General features: G+C 61.1%; 2 protein-coding genes across 2 annotated transcripts in view; one reads left to right on the plus strand and one right to left on the minus strand.

The window, feature by feature from the left end:
- Window positions 1–1,152: 1,152 nt before the first annotated feature.
- On the minus strand, window positions 1,153–7,321 carry TTC24 (tetratricopeptide repeat domain 24). The gene is made up of 10 exons (XM_032318100.1): window positions 7,271–7,321; window positions 5,392–6,098; window positions 4,989–5,192; window positions 4,417–4,545; window positions 4,181–4,293; window positions 3,732–3,830; window positions 2,745–2,833; window positions 2,478–2,588; window positions 1,783–1,878; window positions 1,153–1,368 (listed from the first exon to the last, which is right to left on the minus strand). The coding sequence occupies exons 2-10, from the start codon at window positions 6,092–6,094 to the stop codon at window positions 1,287–1,289; spliced, it is 1,626 nt and encodes a 541-aa protein (XP_032173991.1). The 5' UTR covers window positions 6,095–6,098; window positions 7,271–7,321; the 3' UTR covers window positions 1,153–1,286.
- A 2,816-nt stretch (window positions 7,322–10,137) lies between these two features.
- The window catches only part of IQGAP3 (IQ motif containing GTPase activating protein 3), a 35,745-nt gene continuing 19,110 nt past the window's right edge, over window positions 10,138–26,772 (plus strand). Inside the window, exons 1-14 of the mRNA XM_032318067.1 lie at window positions 10,138–10,701; window positions 12,678–12,765; window positions 16,948–17,104; window positions 17,728–17,805; window positions 19,054–19,130; window positions 20,014–20,081; window positions 20,173–20,286; window positions 20,469–20,647; window positions 21,033–21,111; window positions 21,606–21,769; window positions 22,177–22,264; window positions 23,841–24,004; window positions 25,279–25,436; window positions 26,559–26,674. Of these exons, the coding sequence (XP_032173958.1) occupies window positions 10,416–10,701; window positions 12,678–12,765; window positions 16,948–17,104; window positions 17,728–17,805; window positions 19,054–19,130; window positions 20,014–20,081; window positions 20,173–20,286; window positions 20,469–20,647; window positions 21,033–21,111; window positions 21,606–21,769; window positions 22,177–22,264; window positions 23,841–24,004; window positions 25,279–25,436; window positions 26,559–26,674 (1,816 nt within the window). The 5' untranslated portion in view covers window positions 10,138–10,415. The remainder of the gene's footprint in view (window positions 10,702–12,677; window positions 12,766–16,947; window positions 17,105–17,727; window positions 17,806–19,053; window positions 19,131–20,013; window positions 20,082–20,172; window positions 20,287–20,468; window positions 20,648–21,032; window positions 21,112–21,605; window positions 21,770–22,176; window positions 22,265–23,840; window positions 24,005–25,278; window positions 25,437–26,558; window positions 26,675–26,772) is intronic.

Here is a 26,772-nt window from a genome sequence, read left to right on the forward strand (position 1 = left end):
AGGACCAGAGCTCTGCGTCCCTCCCGTATGAACCTCATTACGGGTCACCTGAACTTTCCAGGCTGCTTCCTGGAGGTGGAACAGTTAATGGCGTGTTTGAAGCAATCTGAGTGCAAAATTCATCTAGTTTTTTACTATTTTGCCCCAAAATGTGATCATCGTCTTGCTCACATCTCATTCACAGTAGTTTTTGAATTGACTCACCTTAATCAAGACTTCCAAGGATTCAGCTTCGTTTTCATACAAACAGGGCTTGTTTTCACACTTTGTTCATCAGTTTGTGTAATATTTAATTGAATCATGAGTTCCAAGAACACAGGCAGTCGGTGTGAGCACACTGGGTACCAACACAATCAGCCCCCGAGCACGCCTTAGCGTAAACGGGGTGGCAAGCCGCACGGCACTCGCCGAGGTGCTCCCCGGCCGGGTTTGAATCCTGGCTTCCCCGCTTCTCAGTTGTGTGGCCGGGAGGACACCCATGTTCTCGTCTGTGAAAGGGGGTCGTCTGCGGTGAGAACTGCGGGAGAAAACCTTTGGGAAACGCTCAGAGCCGGGTGTGGTGGCCGCGGACTGAACCACACACTTTCCAAAATGTGGTGGCCGCTGGCGGCAGCGTCCGGTACGCCTGAGGGGCTGTGTCCCCAGCCCGTGACTCTCGTGGAGGCGGTGCAGTCCATCTGTGGGCTGAGAAGTGTCCCTGTAGCATTTCAGCCCCATTTCCACCAGAAGGTGGAGGTCTGGAGTGAGTCCATGACTGCAAGCCTGCTGACCAAGATGTCACAGCTTTTAGAGCAGCGAGGCCTCGGCAGTCATGAGGTCTGGATCCAGAAGGAAAAAGGGGGAATTCACGGTCCATTTTCCCTCTTTCTTTTGCCCGTTGAGTCCCAAACTCCCAACAAGGAACAAACGGAACACCTCAGTGCCCGGACTGCAAAGGCCCTGTTCAGCCGACAGAGTTGCCCTCTTTTTTTTTTTTTTTTTTTTAAGATTTTATTTATTTATTTGACAGACAGAGATCACAAGCAGGCAGAGAGAGAGAGAGAGAGAGAGAGGAGGAAGCAGGCTCCCCGCCGAGCAGAGAGCCCCATGCAGGGCTCGATCCCAGGACCCCGGGATCATGACCTGAGCTGAAGGCAGAGACTTTAACCCACTGAGCCACCCAGGTGCCCCCAGAGGTGCCCTCTTGCCGGTGGTGTTCCCTTGTGTGTCCATAGGGCACCGGACAGCGGGGAAGAGCCTTGGTCCCAGAAACCACAGGGGCCACACTCAGGGCCGGCAGAGTGGGGTCACATGATCACACAGAAGCCAGACTCCGTGGGTCTCCTCTGACGGCTTCTTCTGGGGGCTTCCCTGGGCCAGCCCGACCACCTGCGGGAGGCAGGGCAGGGCTTGCCAGTGGGGTGCTGGAGAGGACAAAGGGCCGCCCGCCCTGGTGGCAGGTGCTGGCCCTCGCCTCCCTCCGCTGCTAGGCTCCAGGGCAGGAGGGGGAGGTTTGAGCGCACGCCCCCACCCCTGGCCCTGTTTAGGTCAGCAGGATTATCCCTTTCTGGGGGGCTCCAGTCCGGCTGTGCAGGAGACAGGGAACACCCCAGGCTCTAGAGCTGGGTGACCGTTGTTCCCACGGTTCAAGGCCAAAGACAAAGAGGCTTCCCCAATCACTGGACCACATCTTCCCCCAGTTTGGCCAGCGATCATGTTCTGTTAAAACCATCCAAAGTCACATCTGTTCCTACTCCTTTTATCCAATCTTCAGGCCTCCTCTCCTCCCCCACAGGGACCTACCTATTGGCTTGGGGGCCACTGGGTACCAGAATGCCAGGGTGCTCCTTTTGGAGGGGGCCGTGGCCTCCAAGCAGGAGACGGGCCCCGGTTCTCGGAGCCGGACGGAGAGGGACAGCCGCATTCATCTCTCGCCTCTCTGGACCAAGAATCACGTGGCGGGAAGAGAAAGCTTTGGGAGAAGAGCAGGGCGGTGGGGGCGGGATGCGCGCCCTGGTCACTGACACGGAGGGTGCAGCAGAGCCTGCGCTCTGTACAGGACAGGTGTCCGGCGACAACTCGCCGCCGTCTGGAGGACACGCTACAAACAAAACAGGGCATTCCACTCGGAATAGCGTGTAGCCAGGGACGCTGCCCGCAGAGGTCGGAGCCTCTTTTACCAGCAGAAGCAAACAGGGAGCTAGGACAAGATCAGCACCCGGTACCTGGCACGTCGCAGCCCTTCAGTAAAACCAGGTGCTCTAAGGTCCACAGTTCTAGAGGCTAGGAAAGCCGCGGAGGCCAGGGGGAAAGGTGACTGCGGAAGGGGAAGCTGGACAGGGTCCAGAGACATGAACGGGACAGGAGCGGGATGGGGAGGGCTGGACGGCCTCAATGGCAGACCAGGGCCAGCGGCCCCTCGGGGAGCCGGAGGGGTTGGGACAGCGCTCCCATTTTCGGGGAGGAGGCACACAGCCGGTCAGGCCTACTCCCACTCACACTCCAGTCTCTGCGCCCGAGACACCACGGGGACATCATCGGGAAGCGGCTGGTCCTCTGTCTCCTCCTGGCTCTCCATGCACTCTTCTTCTTCCCACCATCTCGAAGACCTGGAGGGGTGGGGAGCAGGGGGGAGAGAGGCACCAGGCCAGCCCCTCCTCCCTGGGGTACCTGCAGACCCCAACCCCCCAGCCAGCAGCCGCCTGCCTCCAGCGCACCACCCCTCTCGCCCACCAACCCTGGAGCCCCAGCCTTGCCCCACTCACCTGTGTGGCACTTCTGCCCCACCCCTTCCCGCCCCGGCTGGGGGCCCTGCTGCCACCCCTGGAGCCTGGGTCCTCCCTGGTGCCAAAGTCTGGGAATGGTGGGGAGCAAAGGGAACTGGCTAGGGGTGTATCTGCGAGTGTGTGTTCTCTGCACACGCCATGGCCCCCAAGAGACACAGACGCGCTACAGACAGCCTGGGTCATGCCACCCATGGGAGAGTGGAAATCCGTGGTGGGGTTTCGGCTAGTGACTCTCAAGGTAGAATCAGGCTCCCCATTATCAGGCCTGGCCAGAGCCTGGCCTCCACCCCCACCCTGCCTGGAGCCTCCGGGGGGTGGGGGGGCAAAGTCCCAGAAGGCTGGTGGCCGCCAGTCCTCTGCCCCGACCAGACTAATTTCATTTTGCTCGAAAATTGTAAATACAGTGTCCTGGTCTTTAAGAGAAGACATAAAACTCCCTTAAATACATAGAATAAATACCGAAGTACAATTTTAATTCCTGGAGGGGAGTTGGTTGCCTGAGAGCATCTCAGCAGAGACAGGGTTGGGGGGAGCCGGAGCGGGAGGGGGCGGTGAGACCTGCGCGGACGCGCGCGCAGCTCCGCCTCGGGGGACAGGCCCCTCCCCGGAGCACTGCCCCACCCTGTGGCCTCGTGGAGAACTGCAGCCAGGGCCTTGCTTTCCACCCCCTCCGGGTCGGGCCTGGCATCCTTGATGGCACCTGACGCTCAGCTGCTGGGTCAGTTACCACTCAGCCAGACACCTGGCACAGCCCAGCGCTGGGAGGTATGCCAGAATCCTCCGCCCACCCCCGGTGTCCACGGAAAAGTGACCCGTGTCCTCTCGCCAGGCTCCCCTCTCCCACCCCCCGCAGATGAACCCCCAGGGCCCAGGCAGCATCCCTGACGGGGTCAGCTCTGCCTGCCACCCCCTCCTTCTCAGGGTGGCCTCTCCCCACCCCCAGGTCCCTGTCCAGGGTCACCTCACCAGCGTGGACGTTGGGACAAGCCCAGCCTGCGCCAGGTGCGTCCTCATGACATCGGCCAGCTTGGCCACCAGCCGGTCCCGCACAGAGTCTGGCTCCTTCTGGAGAGAAGGTGGATAATGGGGGAATGGGGAGCGTCTGGGCCATGCGGTCGTCTGCAGACTGGGGAGGCAGGAAACTGGACAGGGCGGAGGGAGGGGGCTCTGTCTTCCTTTCTCTTCTACCCTATCCCCACGCCCTCGCCCGGATCTTGCTACCGCCCGCCTGGAACTGCGAAGGGACAGGTTCTTCCTCACAGCAGAGTCCCGGGACCTAGCACACCGCGTGCCCGATGTGCGTTTGGTGAGTGGATGGAGAGTTGGCAAGGAGAGGACCGAATGCGGGACGGTCCGCAGACGAGGCTTGCTGGAGGCCTAGAGGGAGAGCCGGGTTCTGGGAGGGGTGGTCTCACCTGACTCCGGGCCAGCGCTTCCTTATAGTAGCGCAAGGCCTGGTCGTGCTGCCCCAGTCTGGCTGCCGCGGCCCCCAGCCCCTCGCAGGCCTGCCACTGCCCCTTCGTGTCCCCTGGGGAAGACAGCCCGGAGGTCCTCTCTTGGGTCCCCGCAGCACTGACCCTCCCTTCCAGAAGCCACCAGCCCCCGGGACCCCTGGCCTGGCCCCTTGGCAAGCCACCCGCTAAGCCCTCACCGGTGTCCCGGGCGGCCTGGAGGGCATGCAGGTAGCTGTCTCGGGCGGCTCCGTGGTCCCCCAGCTGGCTCAGGGCGAATGCCAGGCCGCCGAAGCTTCGTCCCTGCTCCCGCCGTTGCCCCACCGAGCCTGACGACAGAGCCAGTCCCATCCTAAGAGGGGACCTTGACTGCTGAGACGTCGGCCAGCAGCCCCGGCAGGCACCCGGGAGTCGAGGCACTCAGCCCCAGCACCCCTCCCCAAGGCACCACAGGGATCGCAGCTCCCCACAGCCAGCCTCTCCTCAGGCCTGAGTTTTGGCCAGAAGGCATCTCCACCTGCCCGCTCCCCCGGGAGACCTCCTCTCCCAGCCGGGGCTATGCCCTCTGCCCACTGCTGCCTTCCCAACCCCAGGCCTCGGCCTCTGAGCCCTCATCCCCCATCCTGTCCGCCTGCCCCATCTCCTGCACCACCAGCCCTCCCCTGGTTCTGGACATTCCGGCCCCATACCCCGCCCTAAAGGTCTGTCCACCTTGAGCCCCAGCTGGAGCCCCGCTGAGTCCCTATCCCCTTCCCCAGGCCTGGGTACCCACCATGCAGGTCAGCGGCCTTCTGGTGAAAGTCCCGAGCTTCCTGATGGTTGCCGAGGGCACTTTGGGCCGCCCCGAGGTTTCTCAGCACTGTGGCCTCCTCTCCTGGTCCCTGACACAGGGGCAGGGCCCGCAGGAAGGCCTCTGCTGCTAGCGGGAACAGTTGGAGCTGGGAGTAGCTCAGGCCGAGGTCAACATAGAGCGGCCCTGGAGGGCGTGGCCAGGGTCACGGGTAGCCAGGCCAGTTGCTGCTGATGCTGCCTCTGTATGGGCCCTGTGCCCCTCTCCCGGGGTCCTTCGCCCTTTCCCCGGCCCACAGAGAAGCCTCTGCCGGCACCCCACCTCTCAGAGCATCACTCGGTCTGAATGTCCCCAGACCCACACCTCCTCTGCCCGAAGGCCTCACCCAGCAGGCTGCTCTCAGGGCTCCTCTCTGCAAACCTCCGGCTCTCCTCCAGCACCTGCACCACTTCGGCCACCCCGTGCTGGCCGCTCTCCAGCATACATGCTGCCGCGGCCCCCGCGGCCAGGGCTGCGGCCTGGGGCTGCCCAGCTTGGGCATAGGCCTGGCTCGCCTCCTGCAGACACTGGGCCGCGAGCTCAGGCTGTCCCAGGGCCCGGTAGCAGGATCCCATTTTTGCCTGGGCTTGTCCCTGGTCGCCGAGTGGCCGGTAGTGGCCCAGGGCCCTGCGGTACCAGGCCAAAGCTTGAGGCAGCTTGCCCAGGGCCTCGTAGGCCAAAGCCACGTTGAAACACTGGTCTCCATGACCTCTGCCCTGTGCCTTCTCTGCAGGCTGGGCTCGCAGCAGCAGCTCCAGGCCCCTAGCTGGGTCCCCAGTCTCCACATAGGCGGCCCCCAGGTTGAAGGCACAGGCCTGGAAAACAGGGGTGTCCCGAGTTTGTGGGGGCTCAGAGGCCAGGACGAAGGCCCTCTGGAAGCAGGTCAAGGCTTCATGGTTCCGGCCAGCCTGTAGGGCTCCATGGCCAGCCCTGGTGAGGGCTTGGATGTTGGCCTCCTGCTGGGGACGCTTTCTCTTCTTCTTCTTCTTGGAGCTCGAGGGTTCAGGCTCAGGCCCTCGGGGCGCAGCCTCAGGGTTGGAGAAAGACATGGTGCTGACAGTGGGGAGCAGAAGGGTCAGTATGTTACCCTTGCCTTCCTCCAAAGCAGGATCCTCCAGGGTGATTCGGCCGCACTCCTGCCCTACTATCACCTCGGGGTGTCAAGGCCTTCTCTCTGTCATCGTACTTTGCCTCAGTGACCCTCCCGGGGCCCCATCAAGTCTTCCTCTAATGTCCCAACTCATTCTTAGTCCTTCGGGACTAAGTAACAGTGCCCTCCAGAAAGCCTCCCCCTCAACCGTCTGGGTCCTTCTGGACTCCCAGAGCACCTAGGCCTGTGTCCTTCACGGCGTCCATCACGCCGGGTTAAAGTTGCTGACTTTCTTGTCTGTCTCTCCTGCTAGATCAGGGGAGATCTGAAGGGGCCGGCACAGACCACGTTCTCCATAAATGTTCGCGGACCGAGATGGACACAACGATGCGAGCGCACCTTACACCCCTGAGCTGTGCGCTGGGAACCGGCTTAAGGAGGGGAAAGCCATGTAACATACGTGTTGCCTACATGTTCCCACGCCCATACGATCCTCACTGAGGGAGCGAAGGAGCAGACCAAAGAACATGCGGGGCCTCTGCCCGTCGCCTCCTCCATGCTGCTCCTCCCTGGACACCCAGCCACTCACAAGGACGGGTGCTCCTGCTGCCTGATCCCAAGGTGTAGATCAAGCCAGTTGTCGGGGAGCGCCTGCGGCATACAAACAGCCACCGGGCGCCAGGGGCACGGAGCTGAACGGGCTAGTGAGTTGGCAAGGAGGCAGCTTGGCGGGCAGAATGCTGTCTCTCCCTTCACTGCCCACACCCTCTCAGGGGACCTCTTTCCCCATGGCTGGCTAGTCCTGGTCCCCCAGCACCCTGCGGTGGCGTCAAATATGCTTTTCCCCACCAGGATCTCACCTCTCCCCGGAAAGGCGAAGGAAGCCTTTTCCTGAGCTCTCCTCCCAGGGGCCGGAGAAAGGCGTGGCAGAGGCTCAGCCTGGGCTCTCAGCCCCTCTCCTTTCCTTTGTCCTTTCCCCTCTTTTCTGAGAGAGGCAGGCAGAGGTGAGCCTCCTTTTAAAGAAATTCCCCGTGACCAAGAACACCTAGGAATCTTGCCTTCAAGGGCCTCATCCGTGGGGCGTCCCTAGCTACCCCCCACCAGGCCTTGGGGCCCCAGCCACGGGATGCCTTACCTCCCTCGATTTCTCTGCGGCTGGCCTTCTGGAATGGTCCCTCTGGCTTGGGTTACCTGGCCAAGCTCTGAGCTCAGAGCCCTGGGGTTACCAGACAACCAGGTACCGCCCTCCACTCCTAGGAAAGTTTTGATGGACAGCTCAGGCGCCCTATCTTAGTGCGGTGCCACTGACAGCGGTCAGGGTCGGCTCTGTTACCTGCATTCCATTGCCCCTCCTGTCACCCTCACCCCTGCACACACCCCTCACGCCCCTCCCTGCAAGCAAGGACTCAAAGCGTGCTGGCTTGTTACCATTTACGACCTCAGGGATGGTCTGTCCCGTACTGTCACTCTCTGGAGGAGGGGACCAGGCTCAGGAAGCAGGTGGGACCACCCCGAGGTCACAGAGCAGTGGTGGAGCTGGGGTCAGAACCTGGAGTCTCTGCTTCTGGGCTAATCAGACTCGGATTCTTTCCAGTGCACTGTGACTGCACGCTTTAATGAGGCCTGGACTGCTCTAGAAGTGAACCCTTCCACAAGCACACGGACATGCGCACTGGTACATTTCACATTTGGGAGCGGGGTTAAAGTTGATGATCAGGAAGGGCCTGGAGATCAGAAGAGTCTCTTTGCATTCCCAGTCCTTTTCCCAGCTCCGCTGATCTGCAACCTCCATGTTCTGCTTAATGAGAGGACAGCAGGCCCCAGGACGACAGGTGCCTGCGGGGCTACCCCAAGCAGGGTGGCCTGCAGCAGAAAGAAAACACCTTCATTTCCTGGCGGAGAGGTCTCTTTTAAGTAAAGAGGCCTTTGCCAGAAACAAAATTACCAGGAAGCCGCTGGGCCCCCCTGCACTGGGCAGCCTTTGCTGAGGGCCTGCGTGGTGCTGGGTGCCACATATGGGGCCCACGGCCAAAGCAGGCTTTCTCGGCCGCCACCGCTCCTGCCTATAGGCTGGCCTCCAGGATGCCACCAGAGCCTGCCCAGGGCCAAACAGGCAGCTCAGGCCGCGGCCACTCAGCAGGCTTCCTTTAAGAGAAAAGCCTGGGGAGGAGGCTGGGACTGAAACTATGCTTGCCAAGTCCCGCTGACCTCTCCATGTCCTAGGGACCCTTTCTGAATCACCTGCTTGTTTGATTTCCACTTTAGATGACGTATCCTTGCCACTGTCTCCTCACTTGGCCTCCAGGCTCCACTGTGTCCTGGATCCTTCTCTTCCCTGTTCTCCTTTGCTGCAAACAGACCCCACCCGTCTGCCCTTTGTGTAGACACTTCCATGAACGCTCCAATTAGTCCTCTGACTTTCCTACTAATGATAAGCCCGTCATTTCTAAAATTAGATTCTAGACTCGGCTTGTCCATGCGAAATTTCTGTTTCCCCCCATCCACCCATCCCCCATTCCCGGCGTCAGCTGGAACCATGGGAGGCATCCTTGACCCCCTCAGGAGGCATCCTTGACCCTGTACTTGGTCCTATTGGTTCGACCTCTGAGCCCTCTCCCCATACTATTAACACTCAGTGCGTGTCATTGCTGCGTGTGGTCCCTAACGTCGCTATGCAAGAAATACTCTCCTGAGGCCCTGTTTCCGGCGCCTGTTGCACTGGGATGGTGGAGACAACGTGAGTCAGCTGGGTTGGCCCCCTCCTTTCTCCCACGGTGGAGGCCAAGTTGGAGGGAGTATGAGCTGTTAAGACTTGAGAGGGAAGGCCCGTTGGGTCCTTAGCCGTCTCCTTACTATCGTCTTGGGCCCTGAGCCCAAGTGGAAGAGGGGGTAACTCATCCGGGCACTTCCTTTCTGGCTGGGTTGGGGGTTTCTGTATATAAGGACCTCATTACACCACTGTTCCCTGTGAGGGTCCGGCTGCCCAGGTCCTTCCCGGAAAGCAGGGACCTCTATCAGCAGGAGTCTAGGTTCTCACCACTTCCCTGCGTGGAGAGCAAAGGAGACTGGTTCTCGCCTCAGGGACACCCACGTTCCCCACATCTCCCACCATTTTGTCTCGACTCTGAGTCGCTTCTGGTCTTCTGAAGGTTTGGAGATTTTCTGTTTTCTGCCCCTTCAAGTCTCTCGCCTGGGGCTAGGAGCCTAGGCTGCCTTGCCGCCTGACTGGGCATTGGTGTGTGTGGGGGGCAAAACGGAAGCTGCCAGAGGGGGACGCCGACTAGACGATATGGCAGAAAGCTGTCATGATTGTGTTTACTAGTTCAGACCTCACTATTTCTCGCCTGCACTGCGGCCGCCCACTCTCAGGTGCCCTCTGCTCCAGCTTCACCCTGCTCCGAGCTCCTCTGCAGAAAGAATCTTTATAACATGCAAACCTGACCTTGACCTGTGTGTACAGTGTTCTTTGGCTCCTGGCTGTTCCCTGGCTGTTCCCCGGCGCCATCCCGAGGCCTCTGCCTGCTTCCCGCCACTGCAGCAGGGCCGGCCGTGCCCCTCCAGGCTCTCTTGGTCCCTCTCCCTCTGTACAGCCACACTCGCTTGTCATTTCCCGAACTCCCTCCGCACTCCTGCAGGTGCTGTTTCACTGACTGAAATGCCTCTCTCCTGTGGCCTGATGAATTCGTGCTCCCCTTCCAACCCAGATCAGCTGCCGCCTCCACTAGGAAGTCTTCCTGTCCTTCACTGCCCTTAACCTCATTACCGCAGTGACCTCATCCCTCGGAATATCCCCGATCTCTGATGTGGTTGACTCTATGACCGTCACTCAGTCCAGAACAGCAGCTTTAGGGCATGAATTATACTGACTTTTTAAAGGATTGTATTGTCGTTGTTTTTTAAAGATTTTATTCATTTATTTGACAGAGATCACAAGCAGGCAAAGAGGCGGGGGTGGGGTGGTGGTGGTGAAGCAGGCTCCCCGCTGAAACTATGACCCGAGCAGAAGGCAGAGGCTTAGCTCACGGAGCCACCCAGGCGCCCCTGAAAATCGTGTTGTTTTTTTTAGAGCACCCTGTGTACCCGCCGAGGGGCTCGAACCTACGACCCCCAGGTCAGGAGCGGCGCGCGCTACCGACGGACCCAGACACGTGCCCCCAGTTGGGCTGCTTTCCCTCCGCATCCACACTTTCCAGTTCCCTGCAAGGTGGCCTGCACGTTAACAGGAGCCAAGAAGGCTAGAGGAGGCGCAGCGGGGTTCAGGGGAGCATGAGGGGGAAACGATGGAGGCCAGGGCAGCCGAGGAGCCCTACAGGAACCGCAGCAGCCCCCCGCGGGGCAGAGCCCAGCGCAGACCCCGTCGCCCCCGCAGCCACCACCTCCGCACCCGGCGGCTGCGCCTGCGCCTGCGCCGCCCGGAACTACAAATCCCAGCGGCCCCCGCGACACGGGCCGGAAGTGCTGTCCAGCTGCGGCGACGGGGAGGGCGGCGGCCCGGCGGCGGGAGATTCAAACCTGGGAGGAGGAGGAACATGGAGCGGCGGAGAGCGGGCGCGGGCCCCGCGCTGTGTGAGTGCAGAGCCGGCCGAGGAGGGCGGCGGGCCTGCGCCAGCCGGGGCTCGGCCGGGCTCGGGTGGAGGCGGGAGCGGCGAGACGCCCGACGCCGCCGCGCTTCGGGGCGTCCAGGGTTTTCTCCGGCGTCCCCGAGTCCGGGGCCCGGGCGGCGGGGGTGGCCTGGGCGGCCCCCCCAGAAGGCAGCAGCGCCGGGCGGCAGGCGTGCTGGCCGAGCGCCGCCGCCGACGGGACGCCCGGAGCGCTCGGCTTCGCGGGTGCCGAGACGGTGCGGAGACCGCGGGGCGGGCCGGGGAGCCCTTCGGGGCTCGCTCCTCGGCCGTGTCCCGCGGCTTCAGCTCCGGGGGTCGGGCCGGGGCCCCTGACCCGCGTTTGCAACAGCACCGCTTCTCCGCTGCCCCGGGGGATCAGGCGGTGGCCTGCGGGCCGCATTTGCAAAAGCACCGCTGTCGGGAGAGGCTGGGGCCGGGTCGGCGGCCGGGAGGCTGCTGCCTGACCTCCGCGCCAAAGGCAACATCTCATTTTTCCAGCCCTCCGCCTCTCCGGCCAGCGGGGTCCGGAAACTAAGGCCGCGTTCAGGATCTGTTGAAGCAGAGCTAGTTCTGGACCCCAGAAGCCGGAGGACTGATGGTTTTCACGACTCTGTGTGTGTGTGTATGTGTGTGTGTGTACGCGCAAACCTCTGCGCATCTCACACAGCCCTCAGCTCATGACTCTGGGTGACGGCATCTGCTCCCCCGTTTATTTTCCGTGCTTAGCAACCAGCAACGTTCCTTGTACACACCCTGAAGGCACTGATGGGTTTCCCACAGTGGGCGGGTGCTGTCGGGTCTGGCCTAGACGGGTGTGTGTGTGTGCGTGCGTGTGTGTTAACGTGCTTAACTGCCGGTTCCAGTAAGCCCTGCCCCTCGTCCAGGTCACGTTACACGATATGCAGTATAAGGTGAAGAGCCGGACTGACTTCGAGTGTTGGGTCCAAGACAGAGTTGTCTCTCCTCAAGTCCTCTGTGTTTGTTTAGTGTGTGTGTGTACAAAGTTCTCTCACCCTGCTTGATTTTTTTTTTAAGATTTTATTTATTTATTTGACCGTCAGAGATCACAAGCAGCAGAGAGGCAGGCAGAGAGAGAGGAAGGGAAGCAGGCTCCCCGCAGAGCAGAGAGCCCGATGCGGGGCTCAATCCCAGGACCCTGAGATCCTGACCTGAGCTGAAGGCAGAGGCTTAACCCACTGAGCCACCCAGGCGCCCCACCCTGCCTGATTTTTTAAAAAATGATTTTATTTATTAGAGAGAGAGCACAGGGCAGAGGCAGAGGGAGAAGCAGGCTCCCCCCTGAGCAGGGAGCCCAATTCGGGGCTGGATCCCAGGTCCAGGGGATCATGACCTGAGAGAAAGCAGATGCTTAAGGACTGAGCCATTCAGGCGCCCCACATTTTTATCTAATGCTAATCTGTGTTTCCTGAGAATAAAGATCCACCAGCCCCGGGCCTGACCAATGCCTGACGGAGAGAAGGTAGCATAGGAATGACTGGTTGTTGAGGGATGAGTCCCAGATGGTCCTCCTAACGCAGCCTCTGGGAGGGGCCTGAGAAGGATGACACAGGTCCAGGTCTTGGAGAACTCAGAGGCTGTTAGGGATGAAATAAGTGGCTGCGTTCCCAGCCATGGAGGAGTCTGGACATCCGCGCGGGAGCCTGAGGGAAGGGCCTGGAGTCATCCGGATGGAGGAGTCAGCAGATGGCTGGAGGGAAGGAGCGCGGAGCACCTCTGTCACGGGGGTGCCGACCAAGGCGGCTTTACGGGACGGGGGCCCAGGACCGGAGCCAGGGGTGTCAGGAAGAGGGGGCGCACGTGGGTGCTTTGGGTCTCGGGGCAGAGTTGCCCAAGAAAGTCTGTTGAGAAGCAGCTTCAGTGCCCTGGCCCTTTGTCCGACACTCCTGTCCGCGACCGGCCTTGTCCCGCTTCCCTCCTCAGACGAGCGCCTCACGGCCGAGGAGATGGATGAGCAGAGGCGACAGAGTGTCGCGTATCAGTACCTGTGCCGGCTGGAGGAAGCCAAGCGGTGAGCCCAGGGACTGCCCCTTCTGCTCCCCCGGTTCCCGCCCTGCCCACTCCAGGCACCTACCCTCTAGCAGATGCAAAAGGCCTGGGGTCCTTCTCTTTTAAGAGTTTATTTTGTTAGCACGGTTTTGGGTTCAAGATTAAGAGGAAGGCCGAGATTCCCCAGGTACCCCCGGCCCCCACACGTGCCCCCGGCCCCCACACGTGCCCCCGGCCCCCACACGTGCCCCCGGCCCCCACACGTGCCCCCGGTCCTCACACGTGTCCCCGGTCCCCACACGTGCGCGGCCTCCCTGTCAACATCTGCAGGCAGGGCGTGCTCGTTACTACCGATGAGCTCACCTGGACACGTAGCCTCCCAAAGTCCGTGGTTGACCTTGGGGATCACTCTGCCTTCAAAGTCCTCCGCGCTCTGCGTCTTTTAGCTCCCCCATCCCGCCCCCTGGCAAGCCCTCCTCTCTTCTCTTGTCTCCTTGGCTTCTCCGTGGTTGGAATCACACAGTACGAGCCTTTTCAGACTGACTTCTTTCACTTCGTCCTACGCATTCAAGGTTCTTCCGTGTCTCTTGGGGCTTGACAGCTCGTTCTGTTTTAGCGCTGACCGGCCTTCCGTTGTCTGGATGGACCTCGGTTTTCTAGTCCGTCACCTACGGAAGGACGTCTTGGTTGCTTTCGAGTTGGGCGCTTGTGAACGAAGCCTCCGTACACGGCGGCGTGCAGGTGTTCGTGGGCCACGTGTTGTAAGTCCTGTGGGTGAATACCAAGGAGCACCATTGCCGGATCACAGGGCGGGAGTGTGTCTCGTTTTGTAAAAAATCACGAAATTTCTAGAGTGGCTGCAGCATCTCAGCGGTCCCAGCAGCCGGGACCGGGACCAAGAACTCCTGGTCCCGCTCGTCCTCGTCAGCATCCCGTGTGGTCAGGGCCCCAGATTGCGGCCATTCTGATAGGTGCGTGGTGGAGTCTCACTGCTTTCATTTCCATTTCCCCCATGGCACATTCTCCCCCACCTGATGGTGGGGGGATCTTTCCAGACGCTCGGTTCCCATCCCTGCATCTTCCTCAGCGCCGTGTCAGTCAGTCGGCGTCTGTGGCCCTTATTCTGATCAGTTGTTTGTTCTTGTTGTGTGAGTGTGTGTTTCAGTGAGCTCTGAGCCTGACGTGGGACCCGAACTCATGACCCCAAGATCAAGAGTCACGTGCTTCACCCACTGAGTCAGCCAGGCACCGTGTTCTCTGTGTATTTTTTTTTTCTTTAAGATTTTATTTATTTATTTGACAGACAGAGATCACAAGTAGGCAGAGAGGCAGGCAGAGAGAGAGGAGGAAGCAGGCTCCCCGCTGAGCAGAGAGCCCGATGCGGGCCTTGATCCCAGGACCCTGAGATCATGACCTGAGCTGAAGACAGAGGCTTAACCCACTGAGCCACCCAGGTGCTCCTCTTTGTATATTTCAGATACTAGTGTTTCTAATTTTTTTTTTTTTAAAGATTTCATGTATTTATTTGACAGATAGAGAGAGACAGCGGGAGAGGGAACACAAGCAGGGGGAGTGGGAGAGGGAGAAGCCTGCTTCCCGCTGAGCAGGGAGCCCGATTCGGGACTCGATCCCAGGACCCTGGGATCACCACCTGATCCGAAGGCAGACGCTTAACGACTGAGCCACCCAGGCACCCAGATACTGGTCTTTTATTAGATATGTATTTTTCAAATATTTTCTTCCCATGTCTTCTCATTTTCTTTTCTAGAGCAGAAGTTTTTCATTTCATTTCATCTATTTATTTATTTTTAAGATTTTATTTACTTGAGAGAGAGCAAGAGAGCACACGAGCAGGTAGGGGAGGGGCAGAGGGAGAAGAAGCAGCCTCCCACTGAGAAGAGAGCCCAAGGATGTGGGGCTCGATCCCAGGACCCCAAGATCATGACCTGAGCTGAAGGCAGACATGTAACTGACTGAGCTATTCGGGTGCCCCAGTTTCTCATTTTAATTAAGTCCAGCTTATCAATTATTTCTTTCAAAGATTGTGTCTCTGGCGTTGTGTCTAAAAAGTCATTGCCTGGGGTGGGGGTGGGCGGGGAGTCATCGCCGGGGCGCCCCGCCGGCTCAGTCTGTAGAGCATGCTACTCTTGATCTTAGGGTCACGAGTTCAAGCCCCATCTTGGGGATAGACATTACTAAAATAAAAATTTTTTTAAAAGTTGGCCACACCGAAGGTCACCTGGTTTTGCCTTGTGTTCTCTTCTATTTTGAGTTGATTTTGGTGATGGGTGTAAAGTCTCCGTCTCGATTTCTTTCTTTTGCGTGTGGACGTCGGGTTGCCCCAGCGCTGTTTGTTGGAGAGACGCTTCCTGCTCCTCGGTCAGCGGTCAGCTGGCTGTTGTGCGGGTCTGGTTTTCTCCCTTCTGTCCCACGGGTCCGCCCGTCTTTCCCTGAGACCACTCTGATGGTCTGTGGTCAGACGATCACAGATGACTGTGGCTCAGACGGGCGGCGTCATCCTCCACCTTTGTTCTCGGCCTGCGATCTGGCGTGGGCTCTTCTGGATCTTGGGCTCTCCGTACAAACTTTAGAGGCGTTATGTCGATATCCACAAAATAAGTTGCCAGGAGCCCGCGTGGGACGGCGCTGAACCCGCAGAGCAGCCGGGACGAGCTAACGCCTGGGCGGGTGTCACTCTTCCTGCCCACGAGTGTGGGCTACCTTTCCCCTGAGTTTGTCCTTTGATCTTACTCATCAGGGTTTCATAGTTTTCCTCCGAGATCTTGTATATATTTTGCTGGGTTTATACCTAAGTATTTCATTTTTGGGTGCTAATGGACACCGTATTGTGCTCGTAGTGTCAAGTTCCGCTGGCTTGCTGCAGGACCTGGGGCAGCGACCGACCTGTGTGTGTTAGCCTTGTGTCCCACAGCCTTGCGCGAGGTTTTGTGTCGCCTTCTTTCACATTTTCCCCCCGGTCACGCCATCGTGAGCAAAGACACCACCACCTCCTTCCTCCGTGCGCTCTTCTGGGCCTGCCTCTAACGTCGGGCCGTCTGCTCGCATAGTCCCCGCAGCGCCGCTCTGACACCCACAGACGTTACCCATTAGTCCTTGGGAGATCAACACGCGGCCATTTTCAAATTTTCCTGATTGTCTGGAAAAGTGATCTATTTTTCTATTCTTCGATTGCCTTCATCAAAGAAGGTTCCCACAAAGCTCACAGGTTACATCTGGTTGTTGCGTCTCTTGAATCTTCTTTAATCCAGAACAGCTCACCTTCCCTCGCACTTCTTCACGTCACCGACTTGGAGAAGGCGCCGGCCTGCCGGCCGTGTACAGCACCACATTCTGGGTTTGTCTGTCTACCTCCTTGTGTCCAGCGGCTTGCTCCTCTGTACCCCGTGTTTCCTGCACGTGGACGCTGCCTCCACGGCTCTTTCTAATCCGCAGAGGATTTCTAGCATTCTCCAGGAGAGCAGTGGCGTGGGTAGGCCGGAAGTCAGGTGGCTGTGGCTGGGAAGGCACAGAGCGAGGCGTGACTGGCTCTCTCTGAGGATAGAGGCTTCCCTGGAGGCATCCGTGTGCGGACGTTGGGAGGTCCCATGCCCCCTCCGCCCATGCCACCATCGGTGACAATCTGCTTCCCGAGTCTTCTCCCCGCGCGCTCATACCCGTTAGCTCGTGTCACACGGTGTGGCTCTGAGATGTGTGCGTGCGCGCAGGGGTTGCTGTACAGAGCAGGTCTTCCGATTACAAGGGCTCTGGTCTTTCTGTCCTTTTGTGCGGCTCCCATCACCTTGGGGGTTTCCCCACGAACCCCATTGTCATCAAAGTTGGGTTCTAAGCTGTGTAGACATAACCCTTCAGGCCTGGGTTCTCAGAAAACTCGCAGAGAGAGAAGCGAGCAGACGTGGTGCTGTGGGACAGGCGTGCGAACCAGACCGAGAGACAGGGTCTCGCGTGCAGCCGCTAAGGGCCTCCCTGCAGACACACAGGTTCAGGATCCATCAGGGGAGATTCCTGGGGGTGAGCAGGGGCCCAGGACTGGCCATTCTGGCGCCTGTGGCAGCTTGGGATCCAGTGGCAGCAGCTAGAGCAGGGCAGAGGGAGGAGCTGGGAATAGGACAGGACCCAAGAGTCCGGGACCCTGTGTGCTGGGGGATGGGGTGGCGACGGGCCCTGCTCTGTCCCGCACTTTCAGCTGGATGGAGGCCTGCCTGAAGGAGGAGCTCCCTTCGCCGGTGGAGCTGGAGGAGAGCCTCCGGAACGGAGTGCTGCTGGCCAAGCTGGGCCACTGGTTTGCGCCCGCCGTGGTCCCCTTGAAGAAGATCTATGATGCGGAGCAGCTGCGCTACCAGGTGGGGAAGGGAGGCCTCTGCCTTCCAGCTGCTTCCTCTCAAGCTTCCCCTTCTCAAGGCTGTGACAGTAGGGCGGCCGTATAATTTATTGTCCACACCCGGTTGCAGATGAAAGGGACTGCTCTCAGTCACTGCACGGGGCCACCAGGAGTGGCTCGGGTCCCCTGGCTGGACACTGTGTGCAGGCTTTAACAGCAGAGGACTCTTGCTAGCTAGGTGTTGAGATGCCCCTGGTGGGACGCTTCTAAGCCAGTCGACACTCAGAGGCTTATGGGCTTTGCCGCCGTGACGATATTCCTGGGCCGCTGCCTCTTCTGTGTGCCCTGGCCAGCCCAGCCCTGTCTCCTCACCTCACCTCTGGACTCCCCTTTGCTGGGAAGCCTTCCTGGGTAGTTAATCCCACATCTGCACCTTCCTTCCCAAATGTCCTGCCGGCTCAACCTTTCCTGGTGGTTTCCGTCTGTCTGTGTCTCTCTGTCCTGGGGCTTGGGGGATGAAATATGGGAAACCCATAGGTCAGGGTCCTCTGGCTCCTCCTGCCCTTCAGGCTTCTGAGCTGTGCTCTGGGCTCTGGCCACGGGGAACCCTGGAAATAGATTCTCGTCTCTTCCCTTCACTTTCAGGCCACCGGCTTGCACTTCCGGCACACGGACAACATCAACTTCTGGCTGTCTGCAGTAGCCCACATCGGCCTGCCTTCGGTAACGCTGGGCCTCGAGATTGGGGTTCATCTTGCCCCCCACTGACCCCCACCCCCTGTGTGCACGCTTTGTCCCCCGGGACCCTTCAGCCCCCACCTCCTTCCTCTCCTGGGTGAACTTGATCGGAGGGTTTCGATGGCGGCTGCCTGTCTCTCAACCACGCCGGCCGGCGCTGCCTCTCCTTCCCGCGGGTGAGGCAAGTGGAGGGAAGTGGAGCCCCCACCCCAGCTGCAGGGTCCCCACTAGTGAGCGAGGCCGCCGCGTGCTGCTGGGGCTGGGCTCACGGGAGCCGGCCTTCTTCCCAGGTTTACAAGCGAGGCCATGCCACAGGCCACATCCCTTGGGGGTGGACTTGGAAGCCTAGCCCCTGGACCCCCGCCAAACACGTGCTATGTGTCCCTCGGGCTCTTCAGACCGTACATGTTTCTTGACTGTAAAGGGGTGTGGTGACCCCCCTGGACCCACCCTGGGCAGTTGTCAGGAGGACTGGGTGGTCTGCGTGGTTCCCTCGGCGAACGGTAGAGAACTGGGCGCATTAGGGCACCGCGGGACTCCACCTTGTATGTCTTCCTCCGGGGAACTGGGAGACAAGGAGGTGGCAGCAAAGAAAGGCTCGGTGGGAGGCAGGGGCAACTGAGGCATCTGTCCTCAGTGAGGCGGGAACACAGTGAGGTCCCCAGGAATCTCAAATGGCCAAGAGGCTTTGGGGTTAGACCTCAGCAGTCCCCAGGGGGCACGGGACGCCATGCTCCAAGGACTCGGTTCCTCGAGGGGCCCCCACTGCTCAGAGGCCTCTGGCTTAGCGACAGGGGTGAGTTCCCTGCCCCATCCCTGACACATCCTTGACAGCGTGGGCCTCCGTGGGCCTCTGCGGGAGCATGGCCGCTTGTCTGGCGAGAGTCCAAGGCCAGGAGCTCAGTCTCGCTGTGTCTCTAGGACGCACAGGGGGCCTCATTCTCCTGGAGGATATGGCCCACGTCCTACAACCTTGAGAGACCTACCTGTGTCTAGTGAGCCCAGGGCTGTGTCTGTGGCTAGGCCTTGGTTCAGTATGTGGCCCCAGGGCCTTTCTCTAACACTGAGTGTGTAGGTACAGTGCTGGCTGTAAGTGGCCGGGGAGACGGGCGTAGCAGTCACAGGCCACAGAGAGCACACAGCCGGGGGGAGAGGACACCGCTCCTCGTCCCTCTCTCCGGGGCTCATGTAGTGGTGTTTCTGACGGCTCTAACCGGCTGGCTTCTCCCCCAGACTTTCCTCCCGGAGACCACAGACATTTATGACAAGAAGAACATGCCCCGGGCAATCTACTGCATCCACGCGCTCAGGTGAGGGACCTGCGCTCTCGTCCTCGGTTTCCTGTGGGTCGATGCAGCCGACAGTGGGCAGCAGGCTTGGGAGCAGGAAGGAGGGCGGGTCGGCCACAGGAGCGCTTCTCAGGAGAGGGAGACTGTAGAGGCTTGCGGCTGGGTCTAGGTTTATGAGCGTGTCTTTTTACTGCAGAGAGAGAGAGCATGCGCACAAGCGGTGGGGGGCATAGGGGCAGACGTGGACTCCCCGGGGAGCATGGAACCCGACGTGGGACTCGATCCCAGGACCCTGAGATCATGACCTGAGCCGAGGGCGCTTCACCCACCGAGCCACCCAGATGCTGCTCGTGTGCATCCAGCAAACGTGGACACGTTTGTGTGTGACTCGTGGGGTGAAGGAAAAGGGTGATAGGGAAGGGTCTTCCGCTGGTGACTAGGGCCCAGAGGAATCCAAACAGGCCCCATCAAGAGTGTCGCAGGTGAGTCACTTAGCGTGAGTGGTGACCGCTGTCTGGCTGTACCCACGGCCGGCCATGAGCAACCAGTGGCTAAATCCTAGATCCTAAAGTGACCGACCCATCCCCGGGTCTGCCTTGTTGCCTCCTCCTGACTTCATTTCCCACGTCCGCGTGCCCGGGCCTGCGGGTCTCAGCTTATGATGTCCCATCTCCAAACACTGCTCCAGCCGCGCCCCCTTCTCTGGGAAGTCCTGATCCCCCCGACCTCTCCACCATCCCGTTTCTCTTCTGCAGCACTTGTCTCGGGCTTGCTTCCAGTAACCTTACTCCCTGTGGACCAGGGGGCCTTGGTCCCCACGTCGGGGTCCCTGTGGTATCTCACACGGACCCACATGTCCAGCACACCAACATAAATAGGCCCAACGCCTTTCCTTCTTTTCTAGTCTCTTCCTCTTCCGGCTGGGACTGGCCCCGCAGATCCACGATCTGTATGGGAAAGTGAAGTTCTCAGGTGAGCCCAGCTCCTTCCCCAGCCGCCTGCGTGGAAGGGTCTCGGGGGGCGGCTCTGGCCCTGAGGAAAGGCTTCTGTGGTGTCTTTGCAGCCGAGGAGCTCAGCAACATGGCCGCCGAGCTGGCCAAGTACGGCCTCCAGCTGCCTGCCTTCAGCAAGATCGGGGGCATCCTGGCCAGTGAACTGTCGGTGGACCAGGCTGCGGGTAGGGGCCGGGCTCTGGCCTGCGAGGGGCGGGCTTCATGGGAACGGGGAGCCTCCGGGCCTCAGACAGATTCTGGGTGCCGCTCATCGGTAGGGAGGCTGCCAGGCCTGCTGGGTGGGGAAGGGGATGATATCAGAGCGGCGGCGGCCGGCCTCCTGACCCTGGTCCCTCGCCCTTCCCAGTCCACGCCGCCGTGCTCGCCATCAACGAGGCAGTGGAGCGGGGGGTGGTCGAGGACACCCTGGCGGCCTTGCAGAATCCCAGCGCCCTGCTGGGGAATCTCCGAGAGCCTCTGGCGGCCATCTACCAGGAGCTGCTGGCCCAGGCCAAGGCGGAGAAGGCCGCCAGTGCCCAGACCCGCGTAAGGAGCCGCCTCGGGTGCCAAAAGCCGGGCGGCCCAGGAGCCCCGCAGTGGACAGGACTCCTGGGGGTCCTGTCCCACGCCCCAGAAAAGCTGTGGGAAAGTGTTGCTTGTGGGTTATTGTCGCGAAGCAGGAGAGGCACCGGGGAGAATGATGAGGACTGAGAGGAGGCAGGAGGGGTTCTGGGTTTGGGGCGGGCTGAGACGGGGACCTGGAACTGCATGAGACCGACAGGAGGTGCCAAAGGCGGGCCTGGAGCCCTGGGTTCCCCAGACTTCTGACCAGACTGCCCTTTGGGAAGGGCCCTGTGGGAGGAAAGAGGTACAGACGGGGGAGGAGGAGGAGGAGACGAGGCTGGCGTCCCAGGCCTCACTCTCGGCGCAGGAGGGCGGAGCGAGCTGGGACGTGTATGACTGCTTCCTGACGCAGGCTGAGATCCAGGGCAACATCAACCACGTCAATGGTGAGAGAAGAGGCCTTGGCATGCTCTCGGGCTGAGCCCTTGTATTGGGCGGTTTGGGGGTGGCTTTTGCTTGGGCCAGCGGCCCTCATGTCTCAGGGAAAGAGAGAAAGATCCATGTCAAGAAGCAGCATGTGTCCTGTTCTGAGGCCTCCGTGCCCAGAGACGCGCCCCATCGGGGGTGCTTGTGTTTGGATGGAGATCCATGGGGAGGGCGGAGGCGAGGGCAGGCCTTCCGGCTCTGGGTCAGGCTCCCTCCCGAGAAGGAGGGGTGAGGAATGGATTGGGGGGGGGCAGGAGGGGCTACTGGAAGCCTGGGGACAGAGGGGGCCTCCGCCTGTTTGGGGCAGTGTGTCCTCAGTGTCTGGGGCGGTGCGGGACAAAGGCTGCGAAGATCCCGCTGAGGGTTTGGGGCAGGGGCGGGGGCTCCGGGGCGGTGGGAAGAAAAGGGCTGGGCTTTCACATGTTGTCTGCTGTGTCGTCTTGGTCTTTTGCAGTCCATGGGGCTCTAGAAGCTGTTGATGATGCCCTAGAGAGACAGAGCCCCGAGGCCTTGCTGGAGGCCCTTCTGGACCCAGCGCTGGCCCTGCAAGGGCTCAGGAGAGACTTTGCTCGCTGGTACTTGGAACAGCTGAGCTCAGACAGAGAACAGAAAGCACAGGTCAGGCCCACAGCCTGCTCCCCGCTGTTGGCTGCGGTGTATGGGGGCGGGTCTCTTCCTTAAGCCCTGCCTCTGTCACCTGCTGGTGTTCAGGCAGGGCCAACTATGTGTGCAAAGGATTACATCACCCCAAAGCCTAAGGGCCTAAACTGACTGGGGGGACCCAGAGGCAGCATGGGCAGTGATAGGCTCCCCTGTTGCCGAGGGGGACCTCAGCTTGGCGATGTCGTCTCCACGGCTGCTGGCGCTCTCCCCAGCGTCTGGGCGGGTCTGTCAGTGCCTGGTGGGTACGGGGAGGCAGAGGCTCGAGGCAGGGTAGTCGGGCGCTGCTGGGAGCCGGGGCTGGCAGCATCTGCGGGTGTGCACGGCCCTGGGCTCCCCTCTGCTTCACCCCTTCCCCTCCCCAGGAGCTGGGCCTACTGGAGCTTCTGGAAAAGGAGGAGGTCCAGGCTGGTGTGGCTGCAGCCAACATGAAGGGTGATCAGGAACAAGCCAGTAAGTCGCCTCCGGCCAGGGCCTTCCTGGCTTCTGTGTAGGGTCATGCAGACTGGTACTGGTGGGGCCTCTCCCCCTCCCCACCCGTCAGGGCTGCCTGGAAGCATACGACAGCTAGGCTCCTGAAGGCCTTGGGGTCCTGATGGCCATGCTGTGGGGCTGAGGCTGGGCCGGGCAGCCCTCTGCAGGGCACTTCCCCTGCGTGGGGCCACTTTCAACCTGCTTGAGGCCTTTGGCTTCTGTGCAGTGATTTCCCAGGTTAGAGAGAAACTCTTGATCACACTCAGTTCCCTTTAAAAACCCTGCGTACAAATATAATTCTTTATTAGAGGAGTGTGTTGGTGACCATATCTCTCCCGGGGGTCAGCCCGCCCACCGCAGGAGCGAGAGGAGGCAGGGCACGGGCCTGAGCTGCAGCCCGAGGCCACCAGTCCTGTCACGGCTGCGGGCACCACCCGCTGGCCTGGCCGCTCACAGTCGCTCGCTCGTCCGCTGCCGACGCACGGGCGCGTCTCTGCTGGACGCCGCAGGCCTTCCTGGGCTCCGCCGCATGCGCATAGCCCTCAGTCCCACGCGCTCGGCCGGGGCCTGAGACCTGCGTTTCTCCCTCCCTTCTCATCCGCCCAGTCCAGCCACCCAGACGGGCTGCTCTTCCCGGGCAGCCCAGCCTGCCCCACCGCCGGGCCTCTGGTTGTCCGGGTTTCGTTTCTGCACACTCACCCACGGAGGGCGGGCGGCAGCGTCCAGCGCGGCCTCCGCTGCTTCGTGCTCCCTGGTGGCCGGGGCCCTGGGGGTCGTAAGGCGGTGCTGACACGGGGCGGCCGGTCTTCATATCCTCATTTCTCCCCACAGACCCGCCTCCTTGATGCCAGGGCCTGGATCTGCCTGGCATTTTCCAAATCCTGCTGTTCGAGACCCCACTGATGCCCCCCGACCCCTTCAAGCTTACTGCTGCCCTTTGCGGCCCGAACGGGTCCACTTTGGGGCTGGTTGCCTGTCCCTCTGTGCTGTCGGCTTGATTTGGCCCCCAGAGCCCCTTGTCTGGCCTCTTACTCCGCTCCACGGCCTCCCTCCAGTGGTGTCCCTGCCGCCCCCGCCGCCCTCACGGAGGCGGCCCCTCCCTTACCTGCCACCGTGCTCATCTCTGGGCCGGACGGGTGGCTTCCTCTGACTCCTTGCACTTCTTCCTCCAAAACGCTTAGATGCTTATTTTGAACAGAGCAGAGGGCAGAACAATTGTGCTTTTTTTTTTTTTTTAAAGGTTTGTTTGTTTTGAACGAGCATGTGTGGGCCCTTGTGCGTGGTGGGGGAGGGGCAGTGGGAGAGAATCCCAAGCAGCCGCCCCACTGAGCACCAACCCGGGGCTCCATCTCAGGACCCTGAGATTGTGACCTGAGCCAAACCCCAGAGTCAGATGCTCCGGTGGCCGCAGCATCCAGGCGCCCTGAGGCAGAACTCTAAAGAGTAGTTGCCAAGCCGTTCTGCCTCTGAGACCCCAGCAGGAGCCAGTTAGATGGGAGAGGGGGCCGGGCCCTGGGTGCCCAGACTGTGCAGCCCTCCCCCTCCTCCCCTGCAGTGCTCCAGGCCGTGTGCAGGATCAACAGAGCCATCCAGCGGGGAGTGGCAGCTGCCACCGTGAAGGAGCTGATGTGCCCGGAAGCCCAGCTGCCTCCCGTGTACCCCGGCGCCCCAGCCGTGTACCAGCAGGAGCTAAGGGCGCTCCAGCAGCAGCGGGGCGGGGTGAGCCCCAGACCACACCCCCAGCAGAGCACCCTCAGTGGGCTCGGGGAGGGAGGTGGGTTGCCGTCCCTGCGTGTTGAGCTGATCCTAAGCGCTAGGACCCCTGAGCAGACCCTGCTCTGCACACACGTAATACGAGAACCCCATGAGGTAAGGTTTCCATTTTAGAGACAAGGAGAGTAAAATGCAGAGGCCGACACGGCTCCCACCACAGCTGCATCCGGCCGTGCAGCACTGAGTGCAAATGCATGCAAGTCCCCATGGCTCACCCCTCTGTCTGGCAGCCCCCGCCCCTGTGCAGACAGCTCCTCCCACAGCAGGGTGGTCTCCTGCAGGGACTCCCCAGTCCCAGGGGGAGCTGGAATGCACCCGAGGTCCAGACAGTCCCAGGCAGAGAGAAGGGGATGATGTCAGGGTGGAGGACTTCAGACTAGGAGACCGACGGAGCCGCGCTGGGAGTGAGTCTGGGAAGGCTTCCTGGAAGAGAAGAGCCCAGTGCAGTCAGACCTGCGACACAAAATTCAGAGCATGACCCTGGTCGTGGCCACTCTGGCGGCTGCGTAGGAGGTGTGCGGGAGGTAAAGAAAGCACTGGGCCCCGGGTCATGGACACCAGCGTGGGAGGTACCTTCCAACTCTGCCTCCGTGCCGTGGGCCCTCGGGCAAGTGAGCTCCTTGTCTGCCCCTGAGTTCATATAAGGACGCGGAAGCAGTGGTGTGTGTGTGCGTGGGATTGTCACGAGGCACACGTCAGCCGTGAGCCTGGCCCCTGACCTCCGCGGCCGGGATTCTCCTTGGCGGGAGTCTGCCCTGTGGGGGCGCGCATGGTGCCCCAGACACGAGGATCAGCACACACCGGGGTTTGGAAAGGAGGAGAAGCCGGGGCCACTGAGTGGGGCTGGGGCCTCTTTGTCCCCCTCTGTCCCCTGGAGCTTTGCGAGCTTCCTGGTGCGTGCTGGGAACCACCCGGAAGCCCGTGGGCTCATGGGTGAGCGTGGGCCCTGGAACCCGGGGGCTGGGTTTAACTTCCGTGACTATGGGCTCTTCTGCGAAAGGGGGATGTTAAGGGCAACTCCCTCCCCGGCCTGTTAGGAAGGCGCTTACCCACTGAGCCTGCAGAGAGCACGCTCTGCCGTCACGTTCAGTTAGTCAGCGAAAGAAAGAGGCCGCTGGGGCTTGGGTCAGAGACTGGGGTGCGGGGATGCCTCGAGAGCGGGCTGGCCGTGGCCCCAAGCCTTCCCCAGCCCCATGGGACTCGGCGCTCCCCTGTTACAGGAGCTCGGCCACGAGGAGCTCTTCGTGGCGGTGGAGATGCTGTCAGCTGTGGTCCTGATCAACCAGGCCCTGGAGGCCGGGGACGTCGGTGGCTTCTGGAGCAGTCTGGTGAACCCCGCCAGCGGCCTGGCGGAGGTGGAAAGAGAGAATGCTCAGCGGTGAGGGAGGTTGAACCCGGTGGCCAGGGGCAGGGGTGGAGATCTGCCTTGGGCGCTGCCCTGCTCCCGCCCCCCTCCCCCGGTCTGTACGGGCTCCTCAGCCCCTGCTGTCCTGGGAGTGGGGCTCAGGCCTCCCGCTTCCAGCATGTTCTGTGCTTCCAAGCCGAGGTGCTGGAAGGGCAAAGAACAGAACCAAATTCCTTCTCTCGTCCACCCAACATGGCGGGACGAAAAGGAGGAGGAGCTGTGGCCAGACCCAGACTGGCCGAGGGGGTGACTGGTGGGGACGTGTGGGGGTTACGGGAGGCCCTGTTGGCAAGGGAACGTTGGGAGAGCTCTCAGGGCCTCTGTGTTTGTCATTGCACAGACCCAGGGCTGGACGTGTGCTTGGCGGGGCAGGGTAGCGCGGGGACAGCGGCGGCCGGGGCCGGATGTCGAGGCCACACTGTGGCCTTGACTTTCCCTCTCAGCGAGAAGGAAGCCATGGCGGTGGCTGGGGGTGGCCTGGAGCGGGTGGTCTGAGCTACGTTTGCCGGGCTCACTGTGGCTGCTGGGCTGAGGACGGGCTCCCGGGTTGGACGCGACAAGCGGACAGCCTCCAGTGTGGGTGTGGGGACGCCTGTTGGAGGGCGGTGGCCGTGGAGGTGGCGAGGGGAGACTGGTTGGGAATCTCTTCCTGAAGGGGATGTGACGGGGTCGGGTCGTGTGTGCATGTGGGCTGTGAGACAGAGTGTGGTCGGATGTGACGCACGATCTCTGTCCTCAGAGGCTGGAGCGCATGTCGGCCGAAGTGGGCAGGACTGCGCTGCACAGGCTGAACGGGCTCGGGCTGGGTTTCGGGAGCTCCCCAGGCGTTCCCGGGCTGCAGGTGGACTCCGGGGAGTCACTTAGGCTCTGACGTCTCAAGCCAAGAGCTCAGGATAGGGGTGTGGAGCCCCAGCGGTGGGAGGCTCAGGCGTGTGGGCGTCCGGGAGGAGGCAGCACAGGGGCTTTGAAAGCACGACCTCCAAGGTGGAAAGAGAGGCCGGAGCCTGTGAGGGAGCGTGGGAGCGGTGTCCGGAAGTGCCCTCACCCCTGGCTGACACCGCCCCTGCGGCTCTCCTCTCCCGCCCCTGCTCCCAGTTACTTTGATGGTCTGGCGGAGCTGCGCCGGGCGCTGGCCGGGGCCGTCCTGAGCTGGAACGACCTGCAGGCCACCGTGCACCGGGTCAACGCCCAGGTCCAGGAAGAGACTGACCGTGAGTGGAACCCCGGGCAGGTGGAAGCAGCTCGGCGCGGGCAGCTTACCATCCCTTCCTGTGAGCCTGGTCCTCGGCCCACCCAGATCTCTCCTTCC

Source organism: Mustela erminea, chromosome 17 (genome assembly GCF_009829155.1).
Source record: "Mustela erminea isolate mMusErm1 chromosome 17, mMusErm1.Pri, whole genome shotgun sequence".
In the NCBI taxonomy this organism is placed as follows: domain Eukaryota; kingdom Metazoa; phylum Chordata; class Mammalia; order Carnivora; family Mustelidae; genus Mustela; species Mustela erminea.